Source organism: Lissotriton vulgaris, chromosome 1_1, assembly GCF_964263255.1.
Source record: "Lissotriton vulgaris chromosome 1_1, aLisVul1.2, whole genome shotgun sequence".
NCBI lineage: Eukaryota > Metazoa > Chordata > Amphibia > Caudata > Salamandridae > Lissotriton > Lissotriton vulgaris.
Window position 1 is genome coordinate 1518123686 of NC_141685.1, and position 17159 is coordinate 1518140844.

The following is a 17159-nucleotide window of genomic DNA, read 5'->3' on the forward strand; positions in this document are numbered from 1 at the left end:
CATTGGAAAAAGCTCCTGTTTAGCAGATTTGTCTGCTCTGGATCCCACCTCTCCATGACCTGCCTTACGGTAGCACGACAATATTTTTAGACATATTGCCTTGGCAACCATGAGGCAGGTCAGGGAGTCCTGGAGGGGTGGGATTCAGTATCCTGTTCCCGCCCCGTTTTTTTTCTTTTTTTCCCGTTTGTGCCGTCATTCCAGCACGTTCCTGGGCGGTGGAGGAGGTAGGGGAGAAACGGTGCTTGTTTCTCCACTGCATTTGTAACTTCGTACATAATGTTAGTACGAGTTCCCCATCTCTGTGGAGCATTGTAAAGCAATATGCTGGGGCTCCAGAGTGGTTTGTGTACCTGCCCTCGGTGGCAAGCAGTGCTGATGAGCTGCACTTTGTGTGGGTGGAGGCGGAGCTTGCCTTCTGCTCCAGAATCCATAGAAGGGACAGTGGCCTCTGCAGCGTGGCGGGTATCGAGCAGGCGTCCCGGCCCTTCTGGGTGTCAACACCGGATCTGTGGATAAATCAGCACCCGCTCTGAGCACACATCCCAGCTCCTTTGACGTGGACGGGAAAGGTAGTTCTGAAAACGCAAGTGTACACAGACAGCCTAGGGTTGATGGATAAACTCAGTTCAATGGCTTTTTATACGTCTACTGAGCAGCTCGCCAAGTAACAGCAGAGCCCCTTGCTCGTGCTACAGACGCCTCTTAAATGCAGAGGGCGGGGCCTCGAAGTGACGGGCGGGGGTCGGAGGTCTGCGGCCCGTTCCTTCGGCACACAGACCACCCGCCCCCCCCTCCCCTCCCTGGCCCCGCAATGGGAGTTGTCAGCCCCCCAGGGAGCGGGGGCAGGAAGCGCTCACTCTTTATGACCCCGAACAGGGTTTGTTTTTCCAACACTTCCCATGTCCCACTTGAGCAGCCACTTCACAATGCGGAGTGTGATCACAAAAAAAGAAATACCCTTCCGAGGACGGAGCCCCTCCCGCTCTCTGCAGGTGAGGATCTAACGCCTCATTAACCCGGTCCATCACTGGAGACCTTCGTAACGGGCCCAGCTCAGCGCCAACTCCGGATTTTCCTTATTTTACGTGTGGGGGAGGAGGGGGCGGGGGGCATGCGCCTACCTTCCCTTAGAACGTGGCTGCCGAAGCTCCGTTAAGTCTACTTAGGGCTCGGATTGTGGTCAATGGATTTTATTGACCAGGCATAAAATACTATGACCGGCGTCATCTGGTAAGCACAAACTGCAACTGCCTTTACAGAACATGAGATCCCCTTAGCCACGGCTTCAAGTGTGATGAAAAATAAGGGGCGTGGCCGATGTAATTATGGGCGTGGTTTAACTAGAAAACCGTGCTTGGCATAGTGCGCCGCCAGAGTGGTATTTTGTTGCTTCTGAAAGTGCACCCAAGTAAGCGTGCTTTAAATGGGCCGGTACTGTACGGTACGGAGTACCAGCACTTTTTGAGAGGGAGAGTACCGGCACTTCTCAAGAGAAATGCTATACTTTTAATTGGAGAGTACCGGCACTTCTCAGAAACAAGCAGGTACTCTGATACAGAGTACCTGCACTTCCATTTTTCCATTTAAAACACGAGCCAGGACTGTTGACTTTGTCAATGGTTGTTAGTTGCATAACCTAAATAAGCAACACATATGGCTTCGTTGTATAGAATATTGAAAATGCTTCATTTGGGAAATTATGAGACAGAGAAAGTACTAGAACGAGTCTCATTGACCTTACATCAAAGGCAGTAACTGCTGCAGAGTTGAGATTTTTTTCCACTCTGGGGATGAGAGCAAAAATGGATTGTCCGATAGGGATCCGTCCCAGCACCCGCTTTATAGAACTGCTGGACCTGACCTACTTAAAGCCCTGCTCTTTATCAACTATAAACCACGTCCTACACTATGGCTCCCACCTTTATTTATGTGACCTTATTCTGTGGAGACATTTTCCAAATACATTAGAGCTTTTTACAAAAGAAACAGAAACAATATATAAGAATCACTAGTTACTCCAATCACACAAAGAGTTAGAAAATGTGAACATGTTGTTGTTCAGTGACTGACATGTTGTTCAGAAATAAACTGAAGCGTCTTTTCAACAGACGGGCTCTCATTTGATTTGAAGATAGTCAGTGAGAGGATAGTGTGCGTAAGCCCACTAGGAAGGAGTTCCAGACTCTGGCAACACTCTCTGAAAAAGATTGTGCTATAAATCGTTCCTATTTAAAGTTTGGAAGTTCTAGAAGCAGAGCATTTTAATAAAGTCTGCTCCCACCAGATATCTTTAGCTTGGCCAACAGCGTAGCAAGGAGGTCATCTGCCCTAGTGCAAGCAAGATAAAAAATGATCCCTTTGACGGATGCAACAGTTGCATAACTAAATACTTATAAGGTCCCAAAAGCGAGACCTATTGGCCATGCCAATGCTTGTTTTTATCTGAGATGAATACAGAAGTATTTGTCAGTAGTTAAAATACTCCAAAATCTGAGTCAACACTCAGATTTTGGGGGTGCCGCTAGCTGCCGTGATTTCTTGCCGCAGCTTTTCCCGAGTCCTTGCATCATTTTAAAAGGGACATTGTGATCGTCTTTTTGCCGAATTGGGGCTAAGACCTGCCATACCTTGCTGGAACTTTGTTAACTCGAGGACTGGGCTTGAGGAGTGGGACTGCGAGGACCAGCAGTCTCTGCGCACCATCATCCAGCACACCTGGGTCCTCTTCCCGCCCCCTTGTCCGGGCCGGGCCGGGCCCCTTCCCTTTAAATTTTTATTTCTTGTGCCTAGTTTGTGGTATTGATCTGATAGAAGATTGTTATATTGTCCTCACTCAGCACCATGGTCCTTCGTCCGGGGAAGGGGAGGAATGTGACAGCCATTACCTCAGGCGGGTTAGTTACCGGAACTATTGACCAATTTTTAACCCGTGCTACTGCCATACTAGATAAAGAAATTGCCCTGGCGGAAAAACGCTTCTCCCTAGATTTAGTTACAGGGAAGCGCTCTTCATTGGGCGCTAAAGGGGCTGCTGTTTCTCCTAATCCATCCTCTTCTGATTTAACGTCAGCCCAGTGCCCTGAATCAGGTCCCATATTGACAGTGCCGGGCACTGTAGATCCTGTAGAGGATACCCTAAATTCCGCCATAATTAGTGGACTTTCTGGGTCGCCTTCCCTACTTAATACTTCCCCCAGTCCTATAATATTACGTCCTCCTGCAACCAACCCTAACCCTAAGGCTATAGATAATGGCAATCCTGGGTCTAAAATAAATAATAAAAATGGTAAAAGGAAAAGAAAGGGTGATTCCCAGAAGGGTAATGTGCCTACAATCTCTAAAACTATCCCTAAAGCAACCCCCCTTGTGTTGGCCCCAGATCCTATATTTACTAGTCTACCCATAGGGCCCACCTTAAACATTAACCTGAGTACGGACTTTAGTACTAATGATGTATTTCTGGGACAAATAGAATTTTTATTGAAATCCCTAATGCTTCCTTTGCTAGAACGAACCAGGCTGATTAACACCAAACTAGATCAACTGGAAGCTCTAGTGAAAGTCAACTCCGAATCCTTGGACAAGCTGGTGACTCATACAAAGCCCACTAAGGTAATAAAGAAATTTGGCCAGCCCCAGAACACTCATAACAAAGTATCTATAACTTTGCCTGCCACACAAGACCAACCTGTAAAAGAAACTACAGTTGCTGCAGTTCCCCAGCTCAGTGGGGATACAGTCGCTGGGCCTACAATGGCAGTTAAAACCAATCTCACGAACACAGGTGACAATCACAAAGGACAGGTGCAAATAGATAATAACTCGAAGGGTAGGCTACTAACCCCAGACTTGTCACCAGAAGCGAACCCCTTAGTGGTCATATTAGCGGGAGTCCCTGAGTTGAGAGAACATGCAAAGGAGCCCTTTGCTGCTTTGAAAAACAAGGTAACCAGCTGGCTCAACTTAAATAGACCCCTGCCCCCTCATAGCTCGATCGAGATTGTTATGGTGAGGAGAACACCGTGGATAGGTAGAACGACAAAAAATATTGATGGGGATTGCATAGTGGTTACATTCAGAGACCCTAGTACTGTTTCATATATCTGTGCTTGGCCTAACCAGGTACTGGATGCTACCATCCAGTCTTTACCACTAGCCTATTTTTATCCCCCACCTAAAGCAGTGGCAGCTAAGGGGAGGCAAAATGAATGGATGAGAGTGGAATGAAGGGGTGGATACAGGAGGAATTGGAGTAGATCGATCCCTATGCATATCCCGAATCACCCCGTTAACTTTAATCGCTTTAGCTGTCTTGAAGCCGTGGATTAACTGCATCCTCCCTATAATGAACTAGGAACGTTTAAGGACAAGGAGGGTGCTGTAGAAGTATCTGTCGCTTCCTCAAAGCTTGTTGGTCATGTACAACCTAATAACATAGAGGACAGTGGCCTCATCAGAGATGAAGTCCGAGAATTGCACAAGCACGTTGCCCAAGGCATCACCGACAGTACAGGCCTATCCTATATACAAGGATGTAGTAGTAACTTAGCAAATATAGAGGCTATTGATGTCATACACCGGGATAGGGGAGGTATCCCTGAGGTAGGGATCGAAAAAGCAAATGATATTATAAAAGAAAATGTAAGCCAAGGGTATAATTTAGTAAGTTGGAATATTGCGGGATGGAACAGTAAACTGGGAATCCTTGGGTGGAGAGATATAGTGGACTCATATGACATCCTGTGTCTACAAGAGACATGGAGCGTAGACGATATCAGTTATGAGGTTATGTTGCATATAATCTACCAGCTCAGGGATCGAATATGGGCAGAGCCAAAGGGGGTCTACCTATTCTGCTTTCCGTTAAATTGCCTGTGCAGGTCATAAGATACATGATGATCAGAAGTCACTCTCAACTGTTATGGCTGAGACACAGGAATGGTCGTAATGTTTTACTGATTAACTTTTATAATAACCTGCCCGACTCTGCGCGATCGACCGCGGTTAGCGAGGTCGACAAGGCCCTGGATGGGATTGTTCGGGCTAATCATGTTAACTTTGAACTCGTCTAGGGTGGAGACTTTAACATTCCGTTGTGCCCTTTTTCTTTAACTAAGGTATGCGGGATATATGATGACAGAGAAGGGTACACCCATTTTAAACATAGTACTTATGGCGAATCGCTGAACTCTGTCCTCGCTAAGTTCGACCTGGTCGTATTACAACCTGCAGGAGACGGTGATGGAAATCCGGTGCCTACCTTTATAGGGAGGAATTTGGCCTCAGATATTGATCATCTGCTGGTCTCAGCTGATATTAGTAAATATTGTGATACCACGGTTATATTGGATCTTGCGATCAGTGATCATAACTGTGTCACAGTAATGTTGTTAGTGTGGGGCATTAAAGTAGCAGCAGTTAAAACCGTTGTTGCCGATATTGTCCCATGCAGACCAAACGGCCACAGAATAAAATGGAAGGGTGAAAACTCCGATAGGTTGTTGGTTAATATTGTGGCGGCCTGTTTGCCCGATCTGTGCTCTTACTTGGACGAAAGGGAGTGGTGATGGACGGAGCATCTGAATCAATCAAACACTCACACCCAGTCAAAAGATCCGGGTTTAATCCATCACCGTTCTTTAGCCCACGCTGCCACCCCAGTTCAGAAATGGCTATATGCAAATCAGTCTGACCCTGTGCCTCATGGGAACAGTCCAGCCCGAACTGCCAAGCCATGTCTTTCCTGGACCGGAAACAAGCTTCCGAGGACCGGTTTCTGGCATTCCAGCCGTCTTCAGCCTGGCTTGCTTGAATCCAGTGGCAAAGTGAGCAAGGGACTCACGTCTGAGCATACCCTGCCACACTTATGGCGGCCAAAAGTGGTACAAAAGGGGGTGGTGATGGACGGAGCATATGAATCAATCAAACATGCACACCAAGTCAAAAGATCCGGGTTTAATCCATCACCGTTCTTTAGCCCACTCTGCCACCCCAGTTCAGACATGGCTATATGCAAATCAGTCTGACCCTGTGCCTCATGGGAACAGTCCAGCCCGAACTGCCAAGCCATGTCTTCCCTGGACCGGAAACAAGCTTCCGAGGACCGGTTTCTGGCATTCCAGCCGTCTTCAGCCCGGCTTGCTTGAATCCAGTGGCAAAGTGAGCAAGGGACTCACGTCTGAGCATACCCTGCCACACTTATGGCGGCCAAAAGCGGTACAAAAGGGGGTGGTGATGGACGGAGCATCTGAATCAATCAAACACGCACACCAAGTCAAAAGATCCGGGTTTAATCCATCACCGTTCTTTAGCCCACTCTGCCACCCCAGTTCAGACATGGCTATATGCAAATCAGTCTGACCCTGTGCCTCATGGGAGCAGTCCAGCCCGAACGGCCAAGCCATGTCTTCCCTGGACCGGAAACAAGCTTCCGAGGACCGGTTTCTGGCATTCCAGCCGTCTTCAGCCCGGCTTGCTTGAATCCAGTGGCAAAGTGAGCAAGGGACTCACGTCTGAGCATACCCTGCCACACTTATGGCGGCCAAAAGCGGTACAAAAGGGGGTGGTGATGGACGGAGCATTTGAATCAATCAAACACTTACACCCAGTCAAAAGATCCGGGTTTAATCCATCACCGTTCTTTAGCCTACTCTGCCACCCCAGTTAAGACATGGCTATATGCAAATCAGTCTGACCCTGTGCCTCATGGGAACAGTCCAGCCCGAACTGCCAAGCCATGTCTTCCCTGGACCGGAAACAAGCTTCCGAGGACCGGTTTCTGGCAATCTAGCCGTCTTCAGCCCAGCTTGCTTTACTCCAGTGGCAAAGTGAGCAAGGGACTCACGTCTGAGCATACCCTGCCACACTTATGGCGGCCAAACGCGGTACAAAAGGGGGTGGTTATGGACGGAGCATCTGAATCAATCAAACACGCACACCAAGTCAAAAGATCCGGGTTTAATCCATCACCGTTCTTTAGCCCACTCTGCCACCCCAGTTCAGACATGGCTATATGCAAATCAGTCTGACCCTGTGCCTCATGGGAACAGTCCAGCCCGAACTGCCAAGCCATGTCTTCCCTGGACTGGAAACAAGCTTCAGAGGACCGGTTTCTGGCATTCCAGCCGTCTTCAGCCCGGCTTGCTTGAATCCAGTGGCAAAGTGAGCAAGGGACTCACGTCTGAGCATACCCCCCCACGCTTATGGCGGCCAAAAGTTGTACAAAAGGGGGTGGTGATGGACGGAGCATCTGAATCAATCAAACACTCACACCCAGTCAAAAGATCCAGGTTTAATCCATCACCGTTCCTTAGCCCACTCTGCCACCCCAGTTCAGACATGGCTATATGCAAATCAGTCTGACCCTGTACCTCATGGGAACAGTCCAGCCCGAACTGCCAAGCCATGTCTTCCCTGGACAGGAAACAAGCTTCCGAGGACCGGTTTCTGGCATTCCAGCCGTCTTCAGCCCGGCTTGCTTGAATCCAGTGGCAAAGTGAGCAAGGGACTCACGTCTGGGCATACCCTGCCACACTTATGGCGGCCAAAAGCGGTACACAAGGGGGAGGTGATAGACGGAGCATCTGAATCAATCAAACACTCACACCCAGTCAAAAGATCCGGGTTTAATCCATCACCGTTCTTTAGCCCACTCTGCCACCCCAGTTCAGACATGGCTATATGCAAATCAGTCTGACCCTGTGCCTCATGGGAACAGTCCAGCCCGAACTGCCAAGCCATGTCTTCCCTGGACTGGAAACAAGCTTCAGAGGACCGGTTTCTGGCATTCCAGCCGTCTTCAGCCCGGCTTGCTTGAATCCAGTGGCAAAGTGAGCAAGGGACTCACGTCTGAGCATACCCTGCCACGCTTATGGCGGCCAAAAGCGGTACAAAAGGGGGTGGTGATGGACGGAGCATCTGAATCAATCAAACACTCACACCCAGTTAAAAGATCCAGGTTTAATCCATCACCGTTCCTTAGCCCACTCTGCCACCCCAGTTCAGACATGGCTATATGCAAATCAGTCTGACCCTGTACCTCATGGGAACAGTCCAGCCCGAACTGCCAAGCCATGTCTTCCCTGGACAGGAAACAAGCTTCCGAGGACCGGTTTCTGGCATTCCAGCCGTCTTCAGCCCGGCTTGCTTGAATCCAGTGGCAAAGTGAGCAAGGGACTCACGTCTGGGCATACCCCTGCCACACTTATGGCGGCCAAAAGCGGTACAAAAGGGGGTGGTGATGGACGGAGCATCTGAATCAATCAAACACTCACACCCAGTCAAAAGATTCGGGTTTAATCCATCACCGTTCTTTAGCCCACTCTGCCACCCCAGTTCAGACATGGCGATATGCAAATCAGTCTGACCCTGTGCCTCATGGGAACAGTCCAGCCCGAACTGCCAAGCCATGTCTTCCCTGGACTGGAAACAAGCTTCCGAGGACCGGTTTCTGGCATTCCAGCCGTCTTCAGCCCGGCTTGCTTGAATCCAGTGGCAAAGTGAGCAAGGGACTCACCTCTGAGCATACCCTGCCACACCTATGGCAGCCAAAAGTGGTACAAAAGGGGGTGGTGATGGACAGAGCATCTGAATCAATCAAACACTCACACCCAGTAAAAAGATCCGGGTTTAATCCATCACCGTTCTTTAGCCCACTCTGCCTCCCCAGTTCAGACATGGCTATATGAAAATCAGTCTGACCCTGTTCCTCATGGGAACAGTTCAGCCCGAACTGCCAAGCCATGTCTTCCCTGGACCGGAAACAAGCATCTGAGGACCGGTTTCTGGCATTCCAGCCGTCTTCAGCCCGGCTTGCTTGAATCCAGTGGCAAAGTGAGCAAGAGGCTCATGTCTGAGCATACCCTGCCACACTTATGGCGGCCAAAAGCGGTACAAAAGGGGGTGGTGATGGACGGAGCATCTGAATCAATCAAACACTCATACCCAGTCAAAAGATCCGGGTTTATCCATCACCGTTTTTTTGCCAACTCTGCCACCCCAGTTCAGACATGGCTATATGCAAATCAGTCTGACCCTGTGCCTCATAGGAACAGTCCAGCCCGAAATGCCAAGCCATGTCTTCCCTGGACCAGAAACAAGCTTCCGAGTACCGGTTTCTGGCATTCCAGCCGTCTTCAGCCCGGCTTGCTTGAATCCAGTGGCAAAGTGAGCAAGGGACTCACGTCTGAGCATACCCTGCCACACTTATGGCAGCCAAAAGCGGTACAAAAGGGGGTGGTGATGGACGGAGCATCTGAATCAATCAAACACTCACACCCAGTCAAAAGATCCGGGTTTAATCCATCACCGTTCTTTAGCCCACTCTGCCACCCCAGTTCAGACATGGCTATATGCAAATCAGTCTGACCCTGTGCCTCATGGGAACAGTCCAGCCCGAACTGCCAAGCCATGTCTTCCCTGGACGGGAAACAAGCTTCCGAGGACCGGTTTCTGGCATTCCAGCCGTCTTCAGCCCGGCTTGCTTGAATCCAGTGGCAAAGTGAGCAAGGAACTCACGTCTGAGCATACCCTGCCACACTTATGGCGGCCAAAAGCGGTACAAAAGGGGGTGGTGATGGACAGAGCATCTGAATCAATGAAACACTCATACCCAGTCAAAAGATCCAGGTTTAATCCATCACCGTTCTTTAGCCCACTCTGCCACCCCAGTTCAGACATGGCTATATGAAAATCAGTCTGACCCTGTTCCTCATGGGAACAGTTCAGCCCGAACTGCCAAGCCATGTCTTCCCTGGACCGGAAACAAGCTTCTGAGGACCGGTTTCTGGCATTCCAGCCGTCTTCAGCCCGGCTTGCTTGAATCCAGTGGCAAAGTGAGCAAGAGGCTCATGTCTGAGCATACCCTGCCACACTTATGGCGGCCAAAAGCGGTACAAAAGGGGGTGGTGATGGACGGAGCATCTGAATCAATCAAACACTCATACCCAGTCAAAAGATCCGGGTTTATCCATCACCGTTTTTTTGCCAACTCTGCCACCCCAGTTCAGACATGGCTATATGCAAATCAGTCTGACCCTGTGCCTCATAGGAACAGTCCAGCCCGAAATGCCAAGCCATGTCTTCCCTGGACCAGAAACAAGCTTCCGAGTACCGGTTTCTGGCATTCCAGCCGTCTTCAGCCCGGCTTGCTTGAATCCAGTGGCAAAGTGAGCAAGGGACTCACGTCTGAGCATACCCTGCCACACTTATGGCAGCCAAAAGCGGTACAAAAGGGGGTGGTGATGGACGGAGCATCTGAATCAATCAAACACTCACACCCAGTCAAAAGATCCGGGTTTAATCCATCACCGCTCTTTAGCCCACTCTGCCACCCCAGTTCAGACATGGCTATATGCAAATCAGTCTGACCCTGTGCCTCATGGGAACAGTCCAGCCCGAACTGCCAAGCCATGTCTTCCCTGGACGGGAAACAAGCTTCCGAGGACCGGTTTCTGGCATTCCAGCCGTCTTCAGCCCGGCTTGCTTGAATCCAGTGGCAAAGTGAGCAAGGAACTCACGTCTGAGCATACCCTGCCACACTTATGGCGGCCAAAAGTGGTACAAAAGGGGGTGGTGATGGACAGAGCATCTGAATCAATGAAACACTCATACCCAGTCAAAAGATCCAGGTTTAATCCATCACCGTTCTTTAGCCCACTCTGCCACCCCAGTTCAGACATGGCTATATGAAAATCAGTCTGACCCTGTGCCTCATGGGAACAGTTCAGCCCGAACTGCCAAGCCATGTCTTCCCTGAACCAGAAACAAGCTTACGAGGACTGGTTTCTGGCAATCCAGCCGTCTTCAGCCCGGCTTGCTTGAATCCAGTGGCAAAGTGAGCAAGGGACTCACGTCTGATCATACCCTGCCATACTTATGGCGGCCAAAAGCGGTACAAACGGGGGTGGTTATGGACGGAGCATCTGAATCAATCAAACACTCACACCCAGTCAAAAGATCCAGGTTTAATCCATCACCGTTCTTTAGCCCACTCTGCCACCCCAGTTCAGACATGGCTATACCGGCATTGCAGCATTGTGGTTGGCTCAGGGGAACCCGGGAGCCGAGTGCTTCCTGCTGCTAGACTGCAGGAAGCAGGAAGCTGAACAAGACGGAGGAGAGGCGGCGGCCGGCGAAAAGGTAAGTGGTATTTAAAGAAAAATTATTTTTTCCCCTCCCTCTCTGTCCCCGCTCTTCCACCACCATTCCGTGCCAGCCGCTACTAGTTATTTGTAGAGGTGAAAGAGACGAAAGCATTAATTATTGCAGTCACATAATGTAAAGTAAAAGAAATTGTGGAGGGCCAAGAGAATCCTTTTTCTACCCTGTCTTCTGACAAATTGCTGCTTATTGTTTTAACACATAGACTGATGTTTCGTTTTCTTTATCTGACTACAAAGTTAGAGGATTCAAACTTAGAGGATTTTGTAAAGTGTACTATCTGATAATCTTTCTGTGGTACAAATACTTGGTGATGTACAAATGATAAATATTTGCTGAATCAGTTGAAGTCCCACACATTAGTTTTATGCTCTACGTGTCATGGTGAATTTGGGACCATCCCAAGGAAAAGTGAGCTGTCTGAAATTGACAGTTGCACTTCTATACCATGCTTAAGTAATATATTTTCAACTGTGTCCTCCAAAATGCACCATCAGCTACATATCACACTCATGTCACTCTCCTGCTGAATGGACGTGGCTCATTTGCCATACCTTGTGTGAAGCTTGAATTTGTCACTGTAACTAGGACTTCCGTGATGTTACATTCATGGCAGCACCCCCACTCTGAAAATAGTTCTCTAATAAAGAAATGGTGTAACTGCTCAAATGTTATTAAAATTGAGTTCTTACGTTATAATGCCTGGTGCCAGAGCCAGCAGCCAAGGGGAAAGGTAGGATACGGAGCATAACTAAATCTGCAGTTTAAACAGTGAAAACAATTCCTGTTTTCTCTTATTTTGATCTATGACAGCAGATATTAGATATTTATTGTAACATGTTTTTTGTGTTGCACACTTTAGGTAATTATAGGAAAGGTAAAATCTATATTCTGGGCTACAGCTTTTTTCACTTCTCACTTATAATAAACTGTTTCTAATATATTTTTGCGACACATATCTAAATGTTATTTGCTGTTTTTGATTATGCAGTACATATTCCACTTTTATTAATCACCCCTTCATACATCCCTTCACTTTCATATGAAAGAGCAACATACTAAGAATGTAAGCAGTTTTGTGGGAAGGGTAATGTGTGACAATGTATTATAAGGAATAAAGGACCCACTGGCATACTTTATAAGGATATTGGAAGTCACCTCGGAACACAATTATCCTATAAAAGATCTTGGCCTGTGTCCTCATTCCTCTATATGGTCATGGATCTCCTCTGTGATTTGCAATATCCTTAAATTGAATGGCAGGGGGTACTTTATCGCATATATGCAATATTCTGACAAAAAACCTAGGGGTAGAATCTAGTACTGCTCATGTGAAGGTGAAATTCGCTCTTGACCTCCATATAAAACTATTGAAGTGACAGCATTTAAAAAAGAAAAGTACTTCTCTGGACCTGGCTGCGAGGGTGGTAGTTCTCATTTTTGGAATTAGGGTGAGCAGGACGAGAGAGATATTTTATTTCCACGTTATTAACTAAAAAAAGTCTATATTTACAGTGAGTTTAGAGCACTGAAAATGAATACTATCAGGGGATCTGATGGGCAAACTATGAACCCAATCAGTAACAAATTGGATGCAACTAAATAGTCAGTTTACCATAGGCCGTTACACACTGAAGAGCCCGGTACACATTGAAGCTGCCCCAAATGGAAATAAATGGATGCTGCTGTTATAAAGGTACATCGAAAAGAAAACTTGAGCAATTACTGAATAAACATTGCCCTTTTAGGTCAGGAAATCAACTAAAGTACGTTCTACTACATCGGGATTTCTTTCTCTTTTATTAGCTGACGCTTCATTTAGTTTAATTCCACCATGAAAATGCCATAGCCACATTTGTGTCGGGAAGTGAACTGTTGTGAAAGATGCACTTGTGTGCAGTACCGCGCGGCCCAAACAAGAATGCGGAGTGGCATTCTTTCATGTTCATCTCATCAGAAATGCCTACAGTGTGTTCCTCCTTTCAAGCAGTCCCTTGAAGTTCAAGTCACATCTACCCAGTTCAAAGTACAAAGGACGGGCCTCTTAAGTCTCCCTTTGTGTATTTGCCAAGTCAAGTAACATCTTATGACTTAGTGCTTTCTTTTGTTAAGCACTTTCAGCCTGCAAAACATGATCTTTTGACCTGCATAGGATTTACGCAAGTAAGCAAGTTTACTGATAATTAGAAATCGTGTAGGGCCCGGCTTTTCAAGTAACTTAAGTGTTTGCCATTTTAAAACTTGAACAGAATTCTCATATTTTGAAAAAAATTAAGTACCACCTCAATTTTCTTTACAGAGTTGTCTTCTTATAACATCTGGATTTTCACTTTACCTGGGAAACGTTTTCCCCTCCGAAATGGATTATTTACGCTGTGCAGGAGGTTCAGTAAGCATTGTTTTTGTTATTATTTTCATTGGCAATTGGTGCTTTAATTATTTAAACGTGCTTTATAGTGGATCTTTGTGAAGTCTGTGTACGGAAACTCTATTCTTAAGCAGGGCAAAGGGTACGTACATTGGTGCCGAAATATTTTTCAGAGGTGAAGTGCTGAAAACGAAATTTAAAAGCCGAACATGCAAGCATTCCAAAAGGTCCTACGAGTCTGAAAGTGCTGGAGTATTACAACATCCCAGCGCCATAAGATTTGTGCTGCTATGGGCATGGTAAATAAACGGATGACTTGGTAACTTATAAGATTTTGTTTGATGAAATGCATCTGTAAAGCGCTATAGAAAACACTAGATAAATAAAAAGACATATTTAGGTTGGGGCAGGTGGTATCCTTAGAAAGTGGTAGGGCGTGCAAAGTACCCCACTACTTCCTAAAAAACAAAATTGAACACCCCCTCCCCCAAAAGCTCAATATAAAATACCATTTTCCTCTACTGCACGCCCTCCTCAGTGTTCTCAATTTGTAACCTGCTGTGGAGCTCTTCTAACCAATCCAGATCCTGCTCTTATGCTATTAACCAGCATGAGAGAAGTGCCAGGATTGGATGGAAAGGGTTGGCCAGATGCTTCTTCAGGCCTTGGAGGCCAGCGGTTGCTCTCCACCCAGATGTCCAAGACAGTTTGGGATGGAGAGCTTCACAGTGCTCATGTCAAGCTGGCCATCACAAGATAGCCAGCCAAACATGCACACTTTGGAGCATCCGGCCACCCACTGCTACAGTCTTCCATGCTGCCAATTGGCAGCAGAGGACATGCCTCGCATATCTCTTGGTTCGAGGGCACTGCGGCGCCCACAACAGTAAAAATTAAAATGACAATGAAATCATTTTTTTGCCATTTAATTTTTTTACACGCAGCTCGCAGCGGGCAGGGGTGCAAAGCTCCCACAGCCTCGCGGAGAAACCCTGCTGAATTTGGGTCCCCCTTTATGAAACTACTTTCCATTTATTACCCATTTACAGATAATTCAAGCCCTTGTGATGCCAAACAATATTAAAATAAACGTTAAAGATTTAGAAACCAGTAAAAATCTTAAGCTGTGCAGCAGTCGCCATCTGAATAGTACCAAGAAAAGCTTAAACAAGCATTGATAAAGCCATTTCTTTTTGCACTTGGGTCTAGATTATTTCTCGTCTTGCAGCTGCAATACTTTGTGTGGAATTCGGAAAAGCACAGTAAGGGTGCCTTGGTGAAGGTTTAGTAAAGTAATCCAAAATATTCAATAGAGTCATATCCACTTTCGGCTTGAAATGTATTACAGATATACTAAATATGTATATATCCCCCTTCATTTAATGGCATTCTTGCTGCAACAGTGAAAATGAAAGCACTCCTGAGATTTTTCACCATTCCTTTGGGTAAAATGTAATAATTTGCTACTTAATTTTCTTACCTCGTCTTGTTCCCCTCATCTCCTCTTTCTATATGTACATTTATTTCTCTGACTAAGCAGTGACCTTGACTCAGCTGAATAAAAGTACTTGGATGGGGTAGAAGAAAGGAGAAAGATAAAGAGGTAAAAAGAACAGAAAACTGAGTAAGGTTTGGTTGAAGAAGAAGCAAGGTAGAGATAGAGATGACATAGAGGGATATGTAGGGCGTGAAGTAAGGTAAATAGGGGATGGTGAGATACCCTTAAAGAAAGATACAAAGAGGTAGAAAGAGGATGAGGTATACAACGAAAGAGAGGAAGAAAAGTAAGTAAAGTTTTATCGTAAAGTAAAGAGGTAAAGCCAGTGATAGGTAGTAGGAAATAGAGAGAGATGGAGAGAAGCAGGGTATATTGAGGAGTAGGCAGAGATAGAGAGAGGTAGTAGAAAGAGGTGAGTTAGGCAGAGGTATAGGAAGCGACATGTAGATGTAGACATGGAGGTGAGGTAGTGAGAGACGACATAGAACTACTCCGAGTCTTCCTTAGTGGAACCAGAGAAAAGAGAAAATGAACAGAATATTTTCATTTAGGAAGCCCATTGGAGGGCTTTTAAATCAAATGAACATTACGCTACAGTGCGGAAAGCTGCTAAAGGTAAAGGAATTCATGAAAGTGCACTACTGACATAGTTCCAAAAAGGTTATATATTTGGCCATTCAATGATAATGTGAGTTGTGTCGTAGCCAGAATTAGAGCATCTCCAACAATTAGTATGTGAAAGTAGACCAGCTTTATGCAATTTGACTGGAGACCAATGCCAATCATGTAGTATTTTAAATAAACAAAACTATAGCCTTGCTACATGGGTTCTTTTTGCAGATTCTCCAATAGCTGTTCCCACTCATCATCTGTATAAAAGTTTGATAAACGGGATTGCCATTTAAGGTGAGGATTATGAGAGAGGGATTGTGAAAAGAGGTGAAACGTGAAGGTTTTTATAAAGGCCAGAAGTCACTCCTTTATGTTTCCCCCATGTATTTAAATAGGGTAATATTGGTGATATTTGAAACGACCAAGGGGGCGATTCCAAATGTTTCTTCAAACACCGTTGGAGTTGAAGGTATTTAAAAGAATGTTGTACGGGAAGATTACATTCCTCCCTTAGTTGCGAGAATGGTTGGAAATCACCATTATGAAGAAACTGATCTGGAGAGTGAATGCCTGCTGTTTGCCACAAAGGCCAAGATAGAGTTCTACCGTTAATACGTATATCTGAATTATTCCATAGTGGAGCCTTATTGTTGATACACGGTTTGTTGGTAAAACTTAGCAAACCATATTGCCCTTATATTTACCACTCACACCAGCCAATATTTTTTTACATGATCTTCGTCATTCCCCAAAGCTCTCTAAACCACAACACCGTCTTTTGCACACTCCATTGGCTACAGCTAAAATATGTGTTCTACGTCATTGGAAATCATCTTCTCCACCCTCACAGCAAGAATGGTTGGTAGCCATGATACAAACGGCTTCACATGAACAAACGATCTATAACCTTCAGGATCAAACTGACATATTTCTCCAAACCTGGTCACCTTTCTTAACAACGAAAGTTGCTGATACTACTAATTCTCCTGTTACTCTCACTGCATCCAACCGAGGAGACTTACTGATTGTTCTACATCTTTGTTTGTTATGTCTTTCCTATTATTAATTTCCCCTTTTTTATCTATTTTTTCTCTTCCAGCTCTCTGTACCCTGGCTCCAACTCTCGACATTATCCTTCATATTTTATTCTACTCTCCTTTTTTCTTACTTACACTATTTTACTGTTCTCTCCCAAATCTACTTTGTCTTAAACATTTTGCAAGGTTAGTTTTTTCCTATAACACCTTTCTCTATCATTATTATGATGATCTCATATACAGTCACTGAATCATATTTATATTTGATCTATTTATATTTAACCAATTAATAATATATACTATCTCAATTTCTTATTTATGCCATTTACATATCCATTAATTATTACCCTTCTTGCATTCTCCTCCCTCCCCTTACTTTTATCTTCTCCTTATCTGCTTTTTCTCTATTTCTCTATCTATTCAATTATTTAACTATTCACAACATGTACATTTATATGCTCCATATATATATATGCTTTTA

General features: G+C 45.8%; 1 protein-coding gene across 1 annotated transcript in view; it reads left to right on the forward strand.

Annotated features, from left to right (window-relative positions):
• Positions 1-17159, forward strand: part of MLC1 (modulator of VRAC current 1) — a 415388-nt gene that overhangs the window by 10392 nt on the left and 387837 nt on the right. The window contains exon 3 of the mRNA XM_086936780.1: positions 13463-13552. Coding sequence (XP_086792906.1) covers positions 13463-13552 — 90 coding nt within the window. The remainder of the gene's footprint in view (positions 1-13462; positions 13553-17159) is intronic.